Raw genomic sequence first — 21,136 nt, 5'->3', positions numbered from 1 at the left:
TGTGTTTCCCAGGGAGCATCCTAGTTATAGCCTCACTAACAAGACTCTCGTGCCAGAAGAAATGTGGGGTAATTTGGCAAAAGTAATTGTTAACATTGTGTTCCAGGTTAAATAACCAAACAAGTTGATAATTAAAAAACAAAAAACAAAAGAGAATGCCCATCTTGGGCATTGCTATATTATTTCTCTTATCTGGGTCTTCTTGGCCAGTACCTTTCTTGTCCATTAGGCCATACTGCTATTGAAATTAGATTTACAGTTCAAACAAATAAAATCAGCCAAGTTTTTAGTATTCCTTTTCAGACATAACTATCGTCTATAACAAGGAACTAAGATTATAGAATATAGAATATAATTTAGATATCATATAATATAGGACATAATCTCTGCCTGAGTTTCCTTCTGTCAAATCTTGGTCTAACCTCCCAAGTTGCAGGAGTTGGTAGACTTTACATAGGTACCACGGAGCACAGTCCTGCTGGTTTTAAGTCAAGGCTTAAAATAGCTTGCTGTCACCTTGGACACCTTTCCCTCAGAGCCCTTATTTCACTGAAATAAAAATGGTACAAATCACGAGATGATTGTGAGGACTAAATTATCACAAAGCCTTCAGCTCAGAAGTCAACATAAATGATTTATCTTGACTTAAAATATACTGTACTATAGACAAAATGTCTTGATACAGTTAAAAAGTATACAACATAAGTAAGCACTTTATTAATAACACTGTAGAACTTACCAAAGAATTTGAATTTTTTAAACATCCATGTCAAACTTAACCTCTGTTCTGTCTACAAATACAGAATAGGAAATTAAAACAAATTATCGTTATTCATTCTCGAACCACTCCTGCTTCAAACTCTAATAAAGGTTTTAAGATGAAATTATGCAGCTGCTGTCAGTCATCAATCTTGAGATCATTTAGATCAATCCTGTAAGGACATTAACTTAGTCTTAAATTCCATTAAAGAGAACCCCATACCTACCAAAACTTAAAGAGCCAATAGCTGAGTGGTAATTTGTTTTCAATAGTTATAGCCTGGAAAAGTTTTACTGTTGGAAGCTTTACTAGTAGGTGAACTGAACCTTTAAAACCAAATAGATGAATAAAGTTCATAGTCTTCTACAGAAAATAATCTAAAATGCAGTTAAATTAGACATGAGCTTTCTGAGGGCTGGAGAGACGGCTTAGTGTTAACAGCACTTGCTGCTCGTGCAGAGGACCCAGCTTTGGTTTCTAGAACATTCACGTGATGGTGAAGAACCATCTAGAACTCCAGTTCCAGAGATCCGATGCCCTCTTCTGGCTTCCCCAGGCATGGCACATAAAAGCGCAGGCAAAACACCCATTCAACATAAAATAAAAACAAATATAAAAATCAGCTCTCCCCAGGATTCGCCGTTTACTTCTATCATACTTGAATGATATGATAGATTTACAAGTATGTACTTTGTGTGTGTACATACATACGTACATACATGCATTTGAAGTCAGGAAGCTTGCTGTAGTTGGCGCTCTCCTACCACCATTGGATCCTACAGACCAAAGTCTAGTTATGTGGCTTGGTGGCAAGTGCCTTTATTCTCTGAGCCATCTTGTTGACTAGGGATTCATATTTTGTAGTAATGTGCAAAGAGTTCCAGTTATTTGGTGAGTGCTAAATTACCACTTCTCTTCCTGGTTGGCTATTATACTTCAAATTTCCCAAGACATTTATAAACCTGTAACAGAGCAAACTAATAGAATGCTCTTAGCTGACAAAAATATTTCAAACTCCCAACTCTAATTGCCCAAAATCTGTTTTCTCTTATCAAATCCTCCGATACCTACAGCAGAACAAGCAATGGCCTTAGGAGTTAAACGTGTTTTTCTGTGGGGCATGACGACACGTGCCTGCAGCCCTGTACTAACTCATGCTGAGGAAATCAGTAGGTAGGAGACAAGACTCCCACCTCAAAGTACTCTTTTGCTCCCTTCTCATTTTAAAATTAAGATGCCAATTACCAGTAGGAAAATACTCGGGAAAAATTGATACTATGCTTTAGAAATAATGCAAAATTGTTATAGCTTAAGTGAGAACACGACATATAAAACTATCAATTTTATATCACTGAGCTGTAACTTCATTCTTGCTCTCTTTAGTACTTACATAGTAAATTTAAGGGAAAAAACCTGACAACAGAGTTGGGCATGGTAGCAAACACCTTTAATGTCAGTCCTCAGGAAGCAGAGTCAGGCAGAACTGAAAGTTCAGAGCCAGCCCATTCTACATAGTGAGTTCCAAGACAACTTGAGACCCTATCTTAAAAACCCGTAACCTAAATGAAACAAAGAAACCTGACAATAGGAATGTCTGGAATAGCGAGTCCTTTTTAACAGCCATGGTCACTCTTGGCTAAGCTGAAGAACTCCTGAGGAAAACTAGGAAGGGTAGGGTGCTATGGGAAGAAGTATCGCTTATCTGTAAGTTTACCTTTACAATATCCAAACTCATAGATGCCTTCTCCTTTCTTTGTAGTTCAAGTACGCTTACCTGACCGATGGCATTGCAGTGGTATAAATATGAAGGACTACTGAAGAATCTCAAGTTCCATACTCCTTCCTTTAGAACTTTAGTAGACTAATGCTGTTTTGAAAAAGTACAGCACTTCTTTCGTTTTTCATTTTTGAGCTAGAACATCACCTTGCCCTGGTCAGCATCAAAGCTGACACACAGCTGAGGAGCCCTGGTATCCTATTGTCTGCCTCAGCCTCAAATTATGGGATTTCAGGAACTCCCACTATACCCAGTTTACAGCAGCTACAGGAGCACTTCTGCTTTCTTTAATGGCAGAAGGCAAGTATGTCAGATATCCTATAAAATGATTTTGGGTCAAAATCATGGTGACAAAGGTCCCATATATACTGACTTTGATAGCTGAAAGGTTTTTTGTTGTATTTATATTTTCAATTAGCTACTGCCAGTAAATTAAAATTTTTTACATGTATATTTTGATATGTGGCCTTTGGGGGATCCCGTGTTCAATAAAGTTTTTTTTAAAGGAACATTTCAGATTATTTTCTTTCCTAAGTATCTCTTCTACCTTCTCCTTTTCTTATATACAGAACAAAACCACACACTGTCATGCCTCAAACTACTTTTTATTTGCAACTACATGATTTCACACAATTCTTCTATGTGACATAAAATAGATGTCCTTCTGTATAAATAACTTACATATTCTCCATAAAGTAAATGCTCAAAGGTGCTAGAACATATCGCCCTCCTACAGTGTTTTGTATCCAACAGAGTCAATGCACAATATATAAATACTCAAGTCCAATATTAAAAACTCAGGCACTTGACTAACTTTAATAAAGTTTCTCAAACTATATCAATATATCTAAAGTGCATATATATATATACTTTAAGAAAGATTATTCTCAATAGCTTTTCTATAAAAATAAGTCTGATGGTTTTGTCCATCTGACTTCACTACAAGTATGAACTCTTAGTATCTAGGAAGGCATTTCTTCCTTTCTATCAACATAACATCAGCACAATCAAATGAGCTAGTGAGGTGCTAACATGTGAGGATTAATCCAGTGATTCCGGTCACAATGCATTCCAGGAGGAGGTACCCATGTCACTGGAATTGGGCGGAACGCTTTATTCTTCCTTCCTGGACTTGGATAAGCAAATGGAACAGGAGGAGGGTAGTGACTCTGATGGCCACCCCCTCGGTACATTCCTGGCTTTTTTCTGGGCAAAGGGTGCCACATTGGAAGAGGTGGGAATATCAGTTCTGAAATCTGTAGGAAGAGAAAGCATTGCATAAATTGAGAAGAAAACAATAATCTACTTGTCAGTAAAGACTAAGTCGTTTCAGGCCACTTACTAAGCACAAACCTACCACATACCCTAAGAGAACATCCCTATGGTTACATTTAAATGTTAAGATACAAAAGCCAGCATCCCATTAATACCTCCCATGTACTTTCTGAAATGAAGAAAAAAGACTAATAAAAAACAATCTTCCGAGCATCGAAGATGCAAACACAACGTAACAGTCACTCCTAAGGATAGGTTTAAGTAAGAAGTCACTCAGGGAGCTTTAAAGCACAAATTTTTCACACCCCTGCTGTGGTCTACTTGATAAAGCTTTCCAGACCATTCTGCTGTAAGTTGTTTAGCCCTTGGCCAACAATCTTAAAAATCTTAAAAACAATCTTACATCAGGTAGGTGACACCAAGTTCACATTATTTAAATCTCAGCAGCAGTTTTCAAATTCTTTGCTTGGAACAGTGCACTCTAAGTTTGCGATTCTCTAGCTCTAATCTGTTCTTCAAGTGTGGGATGCTTTCAATAGTTAAGATTCTGTAGAGCGTTTAATTCAGATGGTACGATGACATGAACCAATTTTGTGTATATTTTGAAAAGGAGGTTCTATGTTTGTGCCTGTGAACACAACTGGAACGCTTTTTATTTTTAAAGATTTATTTATGTGCGGACACTGTTGCTCTCTTCAAAGACACCAGAAGGCAGCATCGGATCCCATTACAGATGGTTGTGAACCACCATGTGGTTGCTGGGAGTTGAACTCAGGACCTCTGGAAAAGCAGTCAGTGCTCTTAACCACTGAGCCATCTCTCCAGCCCCTCACTAGAACTTTTTTACATTTGGCTTTAAAGATCCTTATTTTCATTTTCCTTAACATGTAGCAGCAGTGTGGTGACTAGTAGAATAGATGGGGATGTCAGTTTTTTCAAATGGTCACAGCAGTTCCTACTCATTACGAGATCTGGCTGCTTCTGTTCTTGACTAAAAGATGAGTTGCTAGATGGTTTAACTTGGAAAAAGTCATGTCTCACTGTTTTAATCTGTGTTTCACTGAAGACACAGGAATCTAACACCTTTTCCTGTGTTCACTGGCCATTTGTACAGTATTTATAACTTCTGCCTACTTCCTATTTAGGTTATTCGTGTTTTACTACTATTGCTATTGCTGTGGCTGTTGTTGGAATGCTGGGGACAGAGCTTAGAGCCTTGTGCATATGAGGCAACTGTTGTTCCCTTAGCTACTGCCCAGTTCCCCTTTCCAGTTTTTATTTTGAGACTTGGTCTCTCTCATCTGCCCAAGCTGGCACTGAGATCCTCCTGCTGTTCCACCAGGCCTATTAATTTTTTGGAGTGTTTTTATGTTCTCAAAACAAGTTCATAACACATAGTATAATGGGAATATACTTTCTGGGATTTAGTCATTCACTTTCTAATGTTTCCTTTTTGTGATTAAAAACATTTAGTTTAGATAGAAATCAATTTTTGTAACTCTTTGGAGACATTTTCAAGATACTTCACATTTCTTCATACATATACCTTTAAAAATTAAGTTTTCTTATATGTGGAGCTGTGATCATCCCAAATCCATGTTTGGTGCATGCTATCAGGCAACACTTAGACCCACTTTGGCCTTTTTCCTCCTTTTTAAACCTATTCAAGACTTTCCACCCTAACTGCTTTGGTATTCTGCTGTGGACTGGTGAGTAGGGCAAATGTATAAAAGTGAGCTTATTTCATAATTTATTTTTTCCAATGATATATTGTATATCCTTAAACTATTAGTAATTTTGATGTACAGAAGTTTTATATTTATGTTAGCCCTCAAATTTTAGTTTCTTAAAACTTTAGAATCAGTGTGTTAAGCTGAGTCCACAGACCAACTTGGGGAAGATTGAAAGCTGACTCTAAGTAGTTTCTGGAAACACTACAGAATAAAGATCCCCCTGACAGGAGCTCTGAATGCTTTTGTCTGTATTTGACAATCCCCCTTTAGATTCTTATCATCAAAGATTAAATCACAGAAGGTATATATTCTCATTACATCTATGTATGAAGGACTTGTTTCCAGAACATACTTTAAAAACTACTCTTACTACAAAAAGAAAGAAAAAAAAATCCAAAACATTAATAGTAGAACTATATCAACTTTCTACACAGGGCTTAGACAGCAGTAATTTCTTTTTCTGTGAAATGTTTTCTTGTGGAGTGGACTGCCAAAGAGAAATGATTTCGAAAAAAACATGTAAGCTACCTTAATTTCCACACTTTTATTCTAATGTTCTTTTGTGATGGGTAAAGATAAATGTCAATTGGTTTAAAAGAAAATGTAAACTGATTTTAAACTTAAAGGTCAGTTTTACTTACAATTAAGAGCAGTTATTTGGGACTTGTGTTCTTGATGAGTAAAAACAAAATTGAGTTAAAATCACATTTAGGTGATTTCTGGGAAATTCAATAAAGGTAATTTGTAATGTATAACTCAACATACAGATAAAAATGCCCTAAATATTTATGCCATAGACTTGAAAAACAGTCTAGAAAGCAACCACTCTTTAAAACAAAGCAAAAGAGAAAGCCAAGCCCAGTAATAAACAGCCATAGAAAGGCACAGGAGGGAGCTGGAGATGGAGGGGAATGTCACAATTCTACTGTACAACATTCCACTAGTTTATTTACAAGTTTTGGAGGCTTTTGTTTTAATAAATTACTTTTTATTAAGAATGTTGTACGTGCCTTTAATCCTATCATCTAAGGAGAGAGGCAGGTGGTCTCTGTGAGTTTGAGACCAGTCTGCAGTTTTATAAAAAGGAGCCTATGTAAAACTTAGACCTATACGTCTAATATGCAATAACCTTTATAATCTTTGTATTAACCTAAGGAAGGACAATTACATAAGCAAAAGGAAAAAACTACACTTCAATGGCAAAATATTCGTTACATAAATTTGAAAGTTAATAGTTTTTCATACTCAAAAACTTCTTAATCATTAAGAACAAGGTTTTTAACCATTCTTTGATCTCACCATAAACTTGTCACATTAAAGTACATCTAGTTTAGACTAAGGATTGAAGGTAAACTTTCAAATATACAAAAAAAATACAAAAGTAAAACAATTACTTTCTGTTTAAGAATACTGCTAGGGAGCTGGGGAGATGGCTCACTGGTTAAGAGCATTGGCTGAGCAGAAGCCATGAGTTCAGTTCTCGGCAACCACACTGTGGCTCACAATCATCTGTAACAGGATCTGACGCCCTCTTCTGGTGTGTTTGAGGATAGCAACAGTGTACTCATAAAAATAAATCAAATAAAAAAAAAATAATAAGGCTTTAGGCAAGCCTGTAAGGCATTTTAAAAAATATTGCTAATCAAATTCCTTGAAAGTAAATAAATGTTTGCTATAAGATGTTTTCATGGTCAGAGCAACAGGGAAATCTTCTTTTGATTTTTACATAAGAAACTAGCCAAAATATAATTCAGTTAAATTTCTCTTTCATGATGAAAAAGGAGGAAGAATAATAAGAAAAATAACCTAAAGATATAAATGAAGTAATAAAAACTTAAACTTCTCTTTTTGGAGGATACCGTATTTCTTTTAAAAACACTTGTCCTATTCACTTTTGAGAAGGACCCAGAACGCCAACTTGATGTTGGATAAGAGCTTTCTACTAGTGTGTGTGGAAAAGAAGAGCTGAGACTGAGAATATTCCCGAATCGTGGGCAGCGTGACTGACTAGCTGGAGACGCTGGCCAGAGCACTGACGCCTGTGGTTTGCACATGCAGTGACAGGCCGTGGTAGGTCTTACCTGGTACACGGGGCTTGGCGTTGTAGCCACTGCACTCGGTTTCACTTCCACTTCCTTGCTTGTGTCTTCATCTGAGGAGGAGGACCCTGAATGATAATCAGAGGTCACCTTATCAAGAGCCCTGCTAACTTTCTTGGAGATCTCATCCTTGTTCTCATCCTCATTTTCAAAGCTGGCAACAATGAATGCATTGTTTTTCTCTCCATACCTAGGTATACATAAAAAACTTACCAATCATATAAAAAGCAAGAAATGTTTATAAAAACCATTAAACAGGTCTGTTCATGCCAATGTTCCAAGGCAATAAAGGAAGCGTCCCAGAACTGGACTGTGCACGTTTAACATCCAAAGCACGAGTAGGGTGTAATTTTCCTCCGTCTGCTCTACTGAAGGATAAAGGAAAGTGGCTACTTTCTTCTCTACTGACATCAAACAAATTGTTTGAAACATCACAAGCAATCCACCTTCTGATTATGTTTGCTAGGTATTAATGGTATTTTTTCTAAGATTTTTCTACTGTATTTCTAAATGGCCACTATTCAAAACAACTAGAAAAATCTTGTATTTATTTTGACAGGGCCTGTGTTATAGTTACAGACAAAAGATTTCTGATAATTACTAAGATTAAAGGGAAAAGTGATGAGGATGAGGATGGTTTTGCTTGAATTATATATTATATTCCTGAGATTTCTAGAAAAACTGATCACCTTTAAAAAAAAGTTTTAAGAGGCCAGTGATCCTAATACTTCACAGGCTGAAGCAGGAAAATCCTTAGTGTTGAAACCAGCATGATCAAACGCAAACACCCTCATCTCCTTGGGCCTCTGCTTCCTATCCAGAGGTACATTTAACTTCAGAGCCACCTCTCCAGCTCAATCCAGCCATTCTTAAAAATGCCTAGCAGTTTGAATGAGTTATTCATAACACAGAATATATATAGTATATCTTCATTTTTGCCAACTAATGGAGTTAAAATTCAAGGAAAGCAGAAAGTCAAGGAATTTCCCGGAAAACAAATTACTGCCTTTGTAGAAATAAACATCACAAAGGTAGGCATTTAGTAACTGAAGAGCCTGAAGTAGTTGCTCAGATCTCTTTGATAGCCAATTAATTTGTACATCTTTGCCTCTGTAGTACTTTAGAAAGAGGGCTTCATGCTAAATAAAACCACAGACTGTATAACTGTAATATTAAAGACATACAGTTAACTCCTTATAAGAATTAATAATGGACAACTTTTACACTTTCCATTCTCAATAATGTGTTGCTAAAACATCAAGGATAATTTAATTAATACAAATCAATACTTATCTAATGCTCCTTTAGTAGAAAAAGAATGCTATGTTATTCTGTTATTCTATATGACAAGGAAGACTGCTTTGTCTAAATACATCTCAATTTTTATTATAGCATCTTGGTCTCAAGTATACCAATGGGTTATTTTTTTTAAAGTTTATTTAACTTTAATTATGCTTCTGTTTGTGGGTACGAATATACTGAGTAGTGTTATCTTTGAATGCCAGAAGCATTACATCCTCTGGATATTAAGTTCTTGGTAGTTGGTTGTGAGCAGCCCTGCATGGGTGCCAGGATCCAAACATAAGGCCTCTGAGAGAGCAGCCCATGCTCTTAACCTCTTCTTCAGCTCCATGTTACTGTTTTCAAAGATGGATATTTTTCAATTATATATCTACTATATCAGCATTGTTCTAATTTCCAGAACATTTATTTTTCCAGTTTGGATTAAAAAGCATGTTTCCTTATCTCAGGGTTCTCTGTTAACTTACATAATTCATGCAGTTATATTTTCTTTGGAAGTGTTCTGTTATCCGAGTGTACATACTACAATGTTAAGCCATTACAAACAAACAAAACCAAAAGGAAGCAGTAACACACCAGGCATGGTGGTGCATGCCTTCCATTATGGCTCCGAGGGGGTGGAGGCATGTTGGCTGCTAGAGCTTGAGACTATCTTGATCTACATAGTGTATATATCGGTATGTGGCCTTATCTCAGAAAACGACAAAACATCTTTACAGTGGCCAGTTGGAAGAAAAAAAAATGTGTCATCATATATAACCCTATGAATAGGTACACAGCTGGTTTTTACTATCTGGCATCATTAAGAATGAACTGCCTAGTTACGTAGTATGCCATACAACCAAAGCCTTCATCTCTGGGCACCAAACTTAAATACTGAACTAAGTATGTCTGGGCTGTGGCTCCTGTGATACAGAGGACCAAGTTGGTAATGGCTGTTACTTGCCTCACAGATCACAGAACTTACACAGTGCATTGAGAAGAGGTTGCTCATAGTACAATCTAGCAAGGAGCAGTAAGGATCTGATCATTCCAATGGAAAACCTTTATAAGGTACCCTGGAGAGATGGCTTAGTGGTTAAGAGCACCGACTACTCTTCCAGAGGTCCTGAGTTCAAATCCCAGCAACCACATGGTGGCTCACAATCATCCATAATGAGATTGATGCCCTCTTCTGTTGTGTCTGAAGACAGCTACAGTGTACTTATATATAATAAATAAATCTTCAAAAAAAAAAAAGTACCCTGTACGAATTGTATCTTGGAGCCAGATAGCTATGTGATTTTGAGGTTAGCCTGGTCTACATAGTGAATTTCAGCCCAGCCAGGTCAACATAGGCCTTGCCTTTTAGGGAAAAAAAATGGAGAAGGAAGGAGAAGAAATGCATGGGTAGGAAGATGGTTCAGCAATTAAGATCATTTGCTGCTCTTCCAGAGAATGCGAGTTCAATTCTCAGCAGCTATAGGCTTACTATTCTCTAACTCCAGTTCACAGGTCCTCCTGCCCTAGTCTGGCTTTCTCAGGCACCAGACCTGCACAGCATGTACAGACAGACATTCAGTCAAAACAATGATACACAATGCAACTTGTGTGAGAACTATATCTACCATAGATCTTTGTGGAAAGAAACTGAATTAACATACAAGGAACCTTCACCTCAAAAAACTAGGTCTAAAGTTTGTAACATCTGATATTAGGAATAAAATTTGTAAGATATTATCTTTAAGTGACCATCGCTACAGTATATAGCTAGACTGATTATAAAAAAGGAATTTCCCTACAATCAATAGAGAGGCCAAGAAAATTGCACCCTCCAAACAAAGAGAAACTCCCTATGGGTGCACCATAGGAAAATGTGGGAGTTCATGCTACTAGTTTATCCCGTTTCTTCTTCCTGGAGAAACCATCTTCCCTGCCTTGTTACTAGTGATCTTCACACAGCAGCTCAAGTGACGTCCACACAGTCAGTCGTCTTTTTCTCTTGTGTCACCTACAACTCTATTTTATTTCTATTATAGCACAAATAATACCATGTTGTAATCTGCTTACTATTTCTTCTCTTATTATCCTGAGAACCACCTAAAGAATGTTGATCTAATTTTTGAAAACTCCACAAATGTCTAGTTTACATGCTTTTATTCAAAGTTTAAATAGATTTCACATGTAACTCTTTTAACGTTGTTTGAGACAGAAGCGATTTCTATCAGCATCTTTAACACACTAAGCTACCTGAGAGCAGACGTAAGAGGCAGCGATGGAGACCCACTAAAGGTCACATTGCTACTTGACTTGGACTCAGCTTTTCCTTATCTGAAGAAAGGATGTGTCACATGCATGAAGCATGGTGGCAGAGGACAAGGTCCATACGTTCTACATTCTATCTTTTGGTACATAATTAAATCCTTGGCAAAGTTCTAGGAAACCTGTCTCAGCGTTCTTCACCGTAAGAGGGTAATTTCATAAACCTCTTCCAAGAATACCCAAGAGACACAGGTGGGACACATGAGAAAACTTAGTAAAATCCGTTCAGCTGCTAACCAGGAAGACTCACCGGCAGCACACCTCACACGGATCCACCCAGAGTGTAAGCTCCTTTGGCAAGCCCAGGTCACTGTACAGGATGCAGCTGTTCTCACAGGCTTTCAGGACGTCGGGATCAACTCTCTGAAACTTATTGACACGAATGCATCTACAACAAAACAGAATTAGAGTAATAGCTGTAATCGAATCTCAATCGTAAATCTTACTATCAATATATGTGAAAGCGAGCACTAACAGAATCCCCTGACAGAGAACCTGGGGGTTCTTAAGTGTGAACTTTAGGCAAGAAAGGTGACATGAAGGCTGCCTAGCCTAGTAAAACAGAAAAAAGAGAACCCATGCGAGCCTGGAGCAATCAGCAGTCTCCTAATTTACCAGAGACCACTAAACTGCACATAGACATCAAATAAGCACAGGGACCAAAAACTCTTGACAGCTTTGGGGGGCCAGAGAGATAGGAGTTTCATGTATCCCAGACTGACTCAAGCTCGCCATGGAGCTGAGGATGTCACTGGAACCTGTGAGATGCTTGCCTCCCCCTCTCCAGTGCCCGCATTAGAGGTGTAAACTCTCACACTTGGTTTACTGCAACGCCATGGAGCCAGTCCTAAGCTTCATGTATTCAGGCAAGTACTGCGTGAACCGAGCCACACTCCCGCCCTGACATCACAGAGTGTTACAGACCAACTGACAAAATCTGTAACTTTAAGAGACTGCAGCCAATGCCTCAAATATTATCGGAATTTTGTGGGACTAGTTTTATTGCCACTAGCATGTTTTTACATCCCTGGCAATAAAGTTAAATCTTAAGAGACAGCTTTTAACTTCATCTATAAATAAGGAACTCAAGGACCATGAACATTGTATATTCATGACTAAGATGTAATCCTGAAAAAACATTGTTTCATTTGGTATGTGCTGTGTTATACAGGACTTTCTTTTATCTAAGTTGCCAAAATAAGAAAAAAAATATAAATTAATAAAGCCTATTACAAGTTAATTTAAGAAATGCCATGTTCGACCAATGGAATGCAGAAAATATAGCCAGCAGCTTTAGTCACGACATACTCAGAGCCTAATCTGTTGCCCCCTTATACTCAAAATAAAAATGTATTTTCTCCAAGTGAATAAACAGCATGAATGCAACACTGCAACTCCACACATACGTTCTGCTTGAGTAGAGAAACAGTAGCTACAGTGGAAAATATGAAATATATTTACTGCATTCAACTAAGACTCAACTAAGATAATCTGGAATTAGTATTACTTATGGAATGTATTCACTGGGTGAGCTTGAATTGTTTCACTTCTCTACCACGTCTGAAGATATAAATACGGAAATACGAGTCAACTGGCAATGACAGTGTCCACTGTAATGTACTATTTAGGATGTACAGCAACTGCCTTCAGTTTCTATGCTCCCAGGCTCAATGTCAAGCACCCAATAGTAACAGTGATGATCTAACCAGCAGAAGACTTCTGAACCAGTGTTTCAATTACTGGTATAGTACCAAAGTGATAGTTACATTGTTTCATTAGCTGACTTTATTCTTCACTGAAAAAAGAAACTGTCAACAACTAAAAGTGTTTCTAAAATATAGTAATTATTTTTGATCATGTACTATACAATAGTGTCATATTAACTTTTTTAAAATTTCATAACTAGATATTATTTTCACTTTGTAGGGAGAAAAAAGGAGTCAGTTTGATGAATTTGCCTATCACACACCAGTTAACCTAGACTCCAAATTTCATGTATAGCTTAGAAATAGCAAGCTTATCTAAAGTGTATGATCAACATTGTATCTACAGCATACATAACCCTCTTACCAAAGCTCAACCACAGTTCCCTATCACTTCTTAATGGCACTATGAGAAATAGCAAATTCAGAGTAAAAAATTATTTTATTATCTATAAGATGTTGCTTGATTCTTTGACCTACCCTACAGACTGTAATGTTACACAGAGCAATTCAAGTCCCATGCACCACACCATCAAAAGCAGTTAAGATCGGTGCTCTTCATGTTTTACACTTTGTTCTCACCCCACAGTAATGATGATGCTAAGCTTTTAAATTAGATGTGATTTATTTCTGTAGCAAATTTAGATACACCACATATCTTTATGCTATTCTTTTTACTGGAACTACTTTTTTTTATTAACTGTTCTTCAAATGTAAGATTATAAAAAGTTGCACAAATATAGTATATTACTTAATGCTGATTTTTTTTTTTTTTGCAATTATAACATGTAAGAGACTTCTCTATATTCACCCATATTTGTCTGTATTTCTGGTTGTTTCCAGATAAGATTCTGAGACTTAATGTTCAAAATATGAGTATTTTCACATATCTTATATTGCCAAATTGTCTTACAAATATATTTGCATAAAAAGTAGAAAACATTTTAAACATACTCATTTTCTCCCAATCTACCATGAAGTCTAATTATTTTTTTAAAAAACTATTTTAAAAAGCTTCAAAATGACTCAATGATACTGCTGATCGCATGTCAAGTTAGTCTTACTTGAGGTTTTCCCAGGTTGTGAGAATTAATGGAAATGAAATGGCTCTCTCTGACCTTGCTGTATTAACTTAACAGTGCTTCCATTTTTCAGTAGTGTGGCGCTTCCAAAAGAACCTATCCAACATCAATTAGACATGTATAGAAAGCCTCAAGGATTCTAACATAAAAGCTGTTCACTATCAGAAATGAAGATGTACAGGGGAAAAAAGACAATCAAATGAAAAACTAAAAAATTACTTATGTTCATAATATTGACCAACTTACTGGGAAATTCTGAATAAAAATTATGAAAAATACAGAAGTTATCAGAATAGTGTACTGTACTCAACTGGCTAATGAGAAACAACAAAATTATATTTCCACTTCAGTCTTAGATTTCTCAAATAGTCCTATACTTTTAAATGCTAAAACGAAGACCTTTTTTACAACAACACATGTAAGTATTGGTTTGTAGAACACAGAGTAGGGATAACAACATGCTCACATGGAGGGGAATTTCTGTAATTGTCGCAAGTTAACCAGTGTGTCAGTTTAAATATGAAGGCATGTCCACAATCCCCAATGTGGTATGACAGCTACTTTTAGGAAATGACCTATTTGCCTTCTCAATAAATACATCTGTACCAAGTGAGCATGTCAGGGCATGTTGATCTTGTACAGCTTAGTAAAGACTCTACTTTATTTTAACTTACAAATCAAAATACAAGTCAACTGCAAGTAAATACTCTCTTCCTTCTCAGTGCCGAGTCTGTGGTGAACATAAGCTCGTGGAAATGTGGAGTTATTAAAGACTTGATTTAAAATCCCCAAGCCAGTACTTACCACTTGAGGTACATAGCTGAGTTACCCTCAGCTTATACCACAAAGGAGGTTCATAATGTGAGTGAGATCATCCCTGTGAGGGCCAAGAACATGTTAGGTTGTCTAATGATCTTTCTCCGTTTGTTTCTCCATAGCCCTGGCTGTCATGGAGCTCACTATGTAAACTAGGCTACCCTCAAAAATGACAGAAATCCACCAGCCTCTGTGTCCAGAGAGCTAGAATTAAAGGCAGACCACTCTGTCTGCCTCTGCCTAGCTATCTTACTTTACCATTTTCTCTTCCTTTTGGTTTATTGAGACAGGGTCCTGGCTGTCCCGGAACTTGCTGAGGACCAGTCTGGCCTCAAACTCAGAGATCTGCCTGCCTGCCTGTCTCCCGAGTGCTTGGATTAAGATCTGTGCCACCACTGCCCTCTTCCACACAAACACAAAAGCATGTACTTTAACCTTAGATACAAAAAGACTACTTTCTCTCAATTCTTAATTACCATGCTCATTTTGGAGCAATTAGGGTCCTCTAGATTCATGAAGAACCCTAAGTACCCATGATAACAGCAAAATCTACTCAAGCAGGAGCCAAGGTACTCACAAGAAATGAACTGGTGTCTCTATAGCTCTGGCCTCCCAAGGCTAAACAGTAGGACTCCATCAACAAATACACATTTTAAAATGAGCAAGAACAAAATACCATGACACCCCAGAGTTGTGTGCTTTTCAGATAGAATCCTAGTAGTTGTGTAGAGATAACAACATGCTCACATGAAGGGGAATTTCTATAATTGTCGCAAGTTAACCAGTGTGCCAGTTTAAATATGAAGGCATGTCCACAATCCCCAATGTGGTATGACAGCTACTTTTAGGAAATGACCTATTTGCCTTCTCAATAAATACATCTGCACCAAGTGAGAACGTCACTAAATCCTTCAGCCCTCTGGCCTTGTAGTCAATATACAAACATCTTCATCCAATTGAATTCCTTACCTGTAGGCCTGTCCTTTTGAGGGTTTTTCTGGATACCAGTGATTTTTGTATTTCTCTTGAAGTATTTGAGTCAATTTCTCAGCAAACCGCTCAACTGCTTCTTTTTTCAACTTATCATGCTTTCGAACCAGCCTTGTGAAAAAGAAGACAACAGCAGCAATTTCGTTCTTCATTTTGCCCCTGTAAAGATAAATTTTTTTCTTAGAAACAAAACACAAATCAATCCAAACAACAACAGCAACTACATACAGGAAAATAAAAGTTCTGTAAAATATGCCCCTTTACAGCTTTCCCCTTCCTTTCAATTAACTGGTCTTTCATTGCCAGTAATCATTACCAATGATTTTTAGTCCTCAGAGACCTATTAGGAAAGATTCCTGGGATTCTACTACTTGGCTTTCAGCAGTAGTTCAGTGAGGAAACATCATATTGCTCCTGACAACTAAAATAAATTCAGACCCCAATCAGAAAGAATTTGTAATAAATATTACACTAAACGAGTCAAATTCTAAGTAAAATGTAAAGTGTCGTGAAAGGACCTGAAATTTAAAACACAAGAGTCTAGCACTCAGGGCTGAAGAGATGGCTCCACGTCCTCCTCTTGCAGAGGACTTGGGTTTAGTTCCCAAAATCCACATGATAGTTAATGACCACCTGTAATTCTAGTTCCATAAGGCTCTCTTCTGACCTTTGATGGCACCAGGTACAGATGTGGTGGCCACACACACATGCAGGCAAAACACCCATACATATAAAAAGTAAAAAATAAATCAAGTACTGTAGTTCCATTTTGGAGAAATTTTGTAGTTTTTTTTACCCCAAAAGGTTAAACAGCTATGACATTTCCAGTAATTCCAGCTATGAGCCCAAGAAATCTAAAACACATGTCCCCATGAAAAAGGAGAAAATACATATATGTCCAGGACAGCTTTCTTCCTGACAAAGTAGAAAGGCTCCAGATACCCCCGAATGCTGCCTGGACAGGTAGAGCAGGCACACACGCACAACAGAACTGGCAACTACAAGAAAGGAAGCACTAGCTGTACTACGAGATAGGAGAGCATCAAATACAGCAAGCAAAGGTGGAGAGGCCACAAACAACCACACATGTGACTGTCCAGAACAGTAAGTCTACACAGGCAGAAAATAGGCTAGGTGGCCTAAAGGCAGGAGTAGAGGAAAAGGAGCAAAGATCTAGTGAGGCCAAGGTTATTTTTCTGCTGTGATCAAACTATTACTCTTGAATAAAGCTGTTACACATGAAAAGTTTTCAGCTCTGAGCTTTCTGTACATTTCTTTCAGGCTTAGGTATATTTTCCTAAAAAGCTAAGACAGAAAATAGTGAGCATTAAAACATATTACAGAACATCAATTCGGGATCACTCACAGAAAGATTAAATGAAATAATCAGTTACATTTTGGAGCTGCATCAAAGGACTTTTAAAATAGAAAATTGGATTGATCATTGATTAATCCACAAAGGCTGTTCAGGCGTTTTTCTGAAATATATATATATATAATGTTTTGAGATGAGCTCATTCATTTGGCTGAATGTAACTTGGAGATATTCTGATCCAACATTTACTAAGTAACGTCATCTTTCTGGGCGCCAAGGTCAGGCCCTACTGTATTGATTGTAACAGTGAACTAGCTTGACAACAGTCTGGCAGTCTGGTCTTAAAATTTTTTAAAAGAAAAAAGAAACACCTGTTTTTTAAAGATCTCATTTCTCATTTCTACTCTGTGTGCAAATGCAAACAAGGGTCCTCGGAGTAAAACAAATTCTGTAGCTATGAGATGTGTCCTACTCACTCTGATCCTGGATGGAAAGATACCCAAACTGTCCTCTCGGACTCTTAGAATATACCTTCTACTTCTACCGTCAAGTGGTGGATAGAATCCTCACAGACCAGTGTGTGGGCACACACAACTTCAGTCTACTACAACTGCTGTACCACCTCCCTCCTCCTGAAACACGTGAGGCATTTTCCACTTTATGAAGCTTATACTTCACGTATAGCACCTTAGGATGCAACAGAAAACCCACTGAAATCGAACCGGCAATTTGGATGAGAAAGTTGCTGATGGACCCGCATATGCTCCACTCCAAACAAGATAAAAAAAAGGCTCACACTAGAGAAATGTACTGATTCCTAGATCATCTCCATTCACCCATTGGGCCAATATGTGCTACATAACAGTTTGGGGATTTGCTTGTTTGCTCAACTTCGTATCAAAAAATAAAGGAAGGAAAGAACCACTTAGTGGTTGCTTTTTGGTTTGTAACAGATGAGTCATACGGACGTATTTATTTTTCTCTTTGAAGGAATGATGACTGGAATAGCTGAAAAATTAACCCCCTCTTTTCAGTGTTCCAGGAGTACCAAAGGCAGATGGTTTAAAGCCCCGGGGATGAACACCACAGGGGACGGGGGTGGGGGGTGGGGGGGACATTAAACCTTAGGCGTCCAATGCCACCCACACTCCCCCCAAAGCTCCCATTTTAAACACCGCTTGGTGACGTCACCCCAGGACGTCGTCACCGCGGCGGCAGCTCCTCAAGTTCTTACTTTGTTCCACGAGCCCGGCCTTCTAGGAGTTTCTAACTTTGCAGTACCCCCCCAACCCCCCCCCCGTAACGAAAAAGCCAGTCGCAATTTCTAGAAACCACAACTCAGGTGGACGCTGCCAAGGTGGAGGGGGCGACAAGCGTGGTCGCGCCGAGCGGCCCTGACCGCCCGGGCGGCGTGGGCCAGCGGGATCCAGATGCGGCCGGAACGGGGCCCCGCAGACCGGCGCGGGTGGAGAGCCCCCCACGCGCAGCGACTGGACGGCCTGCGCGCCGCGTCTAACCTGTGCAAACCGGCTCGCCTCAGCCCGCCGGCCGGCCGGTCGCCCACTGTCGCCTCCCCGGGGGCGGTAGGCGACGTGGCACGCGCCCGAGGAGGCGTCCCTCCCCACCGAAGACCCGCGGCCGCCGCGCATCCCTCCGCCGCTCCGCTTTCGACGTGGCGGCGGGCGCGTCCCAACCTCCCTCCGCGATGCCCGGGGCCCCGCCGCGTCCACCCATTCCAGGCCCGCTCTCTTCACCGCCACCGCGTTCCCCACCGGCCCGCTCTCCTCACCGCCGCCGCTCCGGGGCTGCACCCTCGCCGGCTGCGACCGCGTTCCGTGGCCGGGGAGCCGAGCGCGAGCGCCCCGAGTATCGTCCGGCGAGCGCTGCTGCTGCGTCGTCGGGCCGCTGCCGAGCGCGCGCCGACCAGACTGGCGGGCGGCGGAGCGCGTGGCCGAGAGAGCGAGCGCGGTCCCGACGCGGCGCACGGGGGGCTCAGGGCCCGGAAGAAGGGAGGGGCGATGGCTGGGAGAGGCCCGGCGCCGCGCGGAACCAATTCGCGCGCTCTGGGGGCGGGGCTTCTCTCGGATCCGCCCCCCTATCAGCTGGTGCGCGTGGCCCGCTCCTGCCTCGGGCCGCGCGCAGAGCCTGGGCTCCGACGGCCGTGCTGGCACGAGGTTGCAGAACCTCCCGCGCGAGCCCCGAGGGCCTTGCCTCCCGTGGTGGGGTGGGCCGGACGCTTCCTCTAGACAATGCGGCCACTCCTCCTCACGCGGGGCTTTGTCCTCTGGACCGACCCGCCTCCCTGCTGCCTGAGGGCAAGTTCAAGCCGGATCTCCCCACCTTGCTTCGAGGGGCTCTCTCCCCCGACCTTCCACCCCTCGTGAAGCGGCTGCGGAGGGGAGCTTGGCACCCAGGGCTCGCCACGTCCTTCCTGCTAGGAAACCACTAGCTGCCTGTACGTGAGACAACTTGTGTAAAACTCTTACCTGGACACTTGGCTGGCAGTGCTGGTGTCTCCATTCGAGCATGGCCGGCTCCTTGTTGAGTATTGTGCCGCTGCCAGCACGGATGGCTCAACAGAGGAGTTGAGAGGCCAAGCTTTGTGTTTCTCAGACACTTCTAACTCGAGGACTTCCCGGGAATAAAGCTTAAGCCTTGACTAAACACACCTAAGAAAAGGGAACATAAACTTTACGAAGAAAGGAACATCTTTCCAGCCCTTAGGCTGAACTGGCAGCGAGGTGTTAGTGTTGTGAAAGCAGCTGATAAGTCAGGCCAGAAAAACACAAGACACTCATTAAAAGAGAATTAAAAATGCAAATCACTTAAGAAATAATTATTAAGGCTTTAGTTTGACTAAATTACTGATGTTGGTGATTATATCCTTGTGCACCTCAAAAGTAATAATTTTTAACAGAAATATATAACCCTCGAACCATTATAAAACTAGTGTAATACGCCTTTATTTTGTGAGAAGCATTCCTACTATTGGGGAAGTAGGGCTATTTCTCAGTTTGAAGAGGATGCTGTGACATCATACATGGGACTATTCCAGGAGATATGCTTTCATTTAAAACAAAAAAATCACATAGATGTTGTTTTACTGACACAGGCTTTTAACTGTAGTTTCATAAAACAGGTAATTACAAATGTTTTTAATTACCAAGAAATTTCAAAATCTCATGACTAATGTAAGTTTTTTCTTTGTTTGCTTTTTTGTGACAAGGTTTCTCTGTGTAACCCTGGCTATCCTGGAACGAACTCTGTAGAGCAGTCTAGTCTCAAGCTTATAGAGATCTGCCTGCCTCTGCCTCTCAAGTGCTGGATTAAAAGCGTGTGACACCACCACCCTACGATGACTCAGTGATAAACTCAGGTGGCTCGCATGCCCAGTTGGGATCCCTGTGTGATCTTGTTAATCTGTGGTTATAGAGAAGACTGTGGTTCAGATAGCGGTACCATCGTTAAAAGGTGACGCGCCGGAATCTCACACGTGCAATAGTACTAAACAAATCTGAAACACCCCTGTCCTCTCTCATTTACTCTTCCCTCACATGACTCCTTCGTGCTTTCCAAAACTTGTCCATGGAGGTTCTCAAGAAGGCTCAGTGGGGGTTGGGGATTTAGCTCAGTGGTAGAGCATTTGCCTAGCAAGCGCAAGGCCCTGGGCTCGGTCCCCAGCTCGAAAAAAAAAAAAAAAAAAAAAAAAAAAAAAAGGAAGCTCAGTTGTTAAGAGCAAAATTGCCCTTTCTGACAGGAGTGGTGGTTCTTTCGCTGTTGGCTTTCTTCGGTAGGACCCACCCATTTTCCAATTCATGAACAAAACTGAGTTTTCTTAGCTTGGCCTACTTGTACATATCACCCATGCATACATTCATATTTTTTAAAAAAAAAGAGGGAAGAGAGAGAAAGAGCTTTAAGAATTGGTTTGAATGGTTATAGGACATGGAAAATTCAAGATCTATAAGGCCATCAATCTGAAA

At 40.0% G+C, this 21,136-nt stretch overlaps 1 protein-coding gene across 2 annotated transcripts; it reads right to left on the bottom strand.

Moving 5' to 3' along the window:
- Positions 1-3,121: 3,121 nt before the first annotated feature.
- On the bottom strand, positions 3,122-19,165 carry Btg3 (BTG anti-proliferation factor 3). Of its 2 annotated transcripts, XM_032900511.1 has the most exons (5): positions 18,943-19,165; positions 15,818-15,997; positions 11,498-11,635; positions 7,627-7,834; positions 3,122-3,793 (listed from the first exon to the last, which is right to left on the bottom strand). In XM_032900511.1, the coding sequence occupies exons 2-5, from the start codon at positions 15,988-15,990 to the stop codon at positions 3,554-3,556; spliced, it is 759 nt and encodes a 252-aa protein (XP_032756402.1). In that variant the 5' UTR covers positions 15,991-15,997; positions 18,943-19,165; the 3' UTR covers positions 3,122-3,553. The 2 variants fall into 2 exon arrangements, with proteins under 2 accessions (XP_032756402.1, XP_032756403.1); XM_032900512.1 differs by lacking the exon at positions 18,943-19,165 and having other exon boundaries at positions 15,818-16,924.
- Between the last annotated feature and the right edge of the window lie 1,971 nt (positions 19,166-21,136).

The sequence above is a fragment of the Rattus rattus genome, chromosome 4, assembly GCF_011064425.1.
Source record: "Rattus rattus isolate New Zealand chromosome 4, Rrattus_CSIRO_v1, whole genome shotgun sequence".
Classification (NCBI taxonomy): Eukaryota; Metazoa; Chordata; class Mammalia; order Rodentia; family Muridae; genus Rattus; species Rattus rattus.
This window is presented reverse-complemented; position numbering and strand designations above follow the sequence as displayed.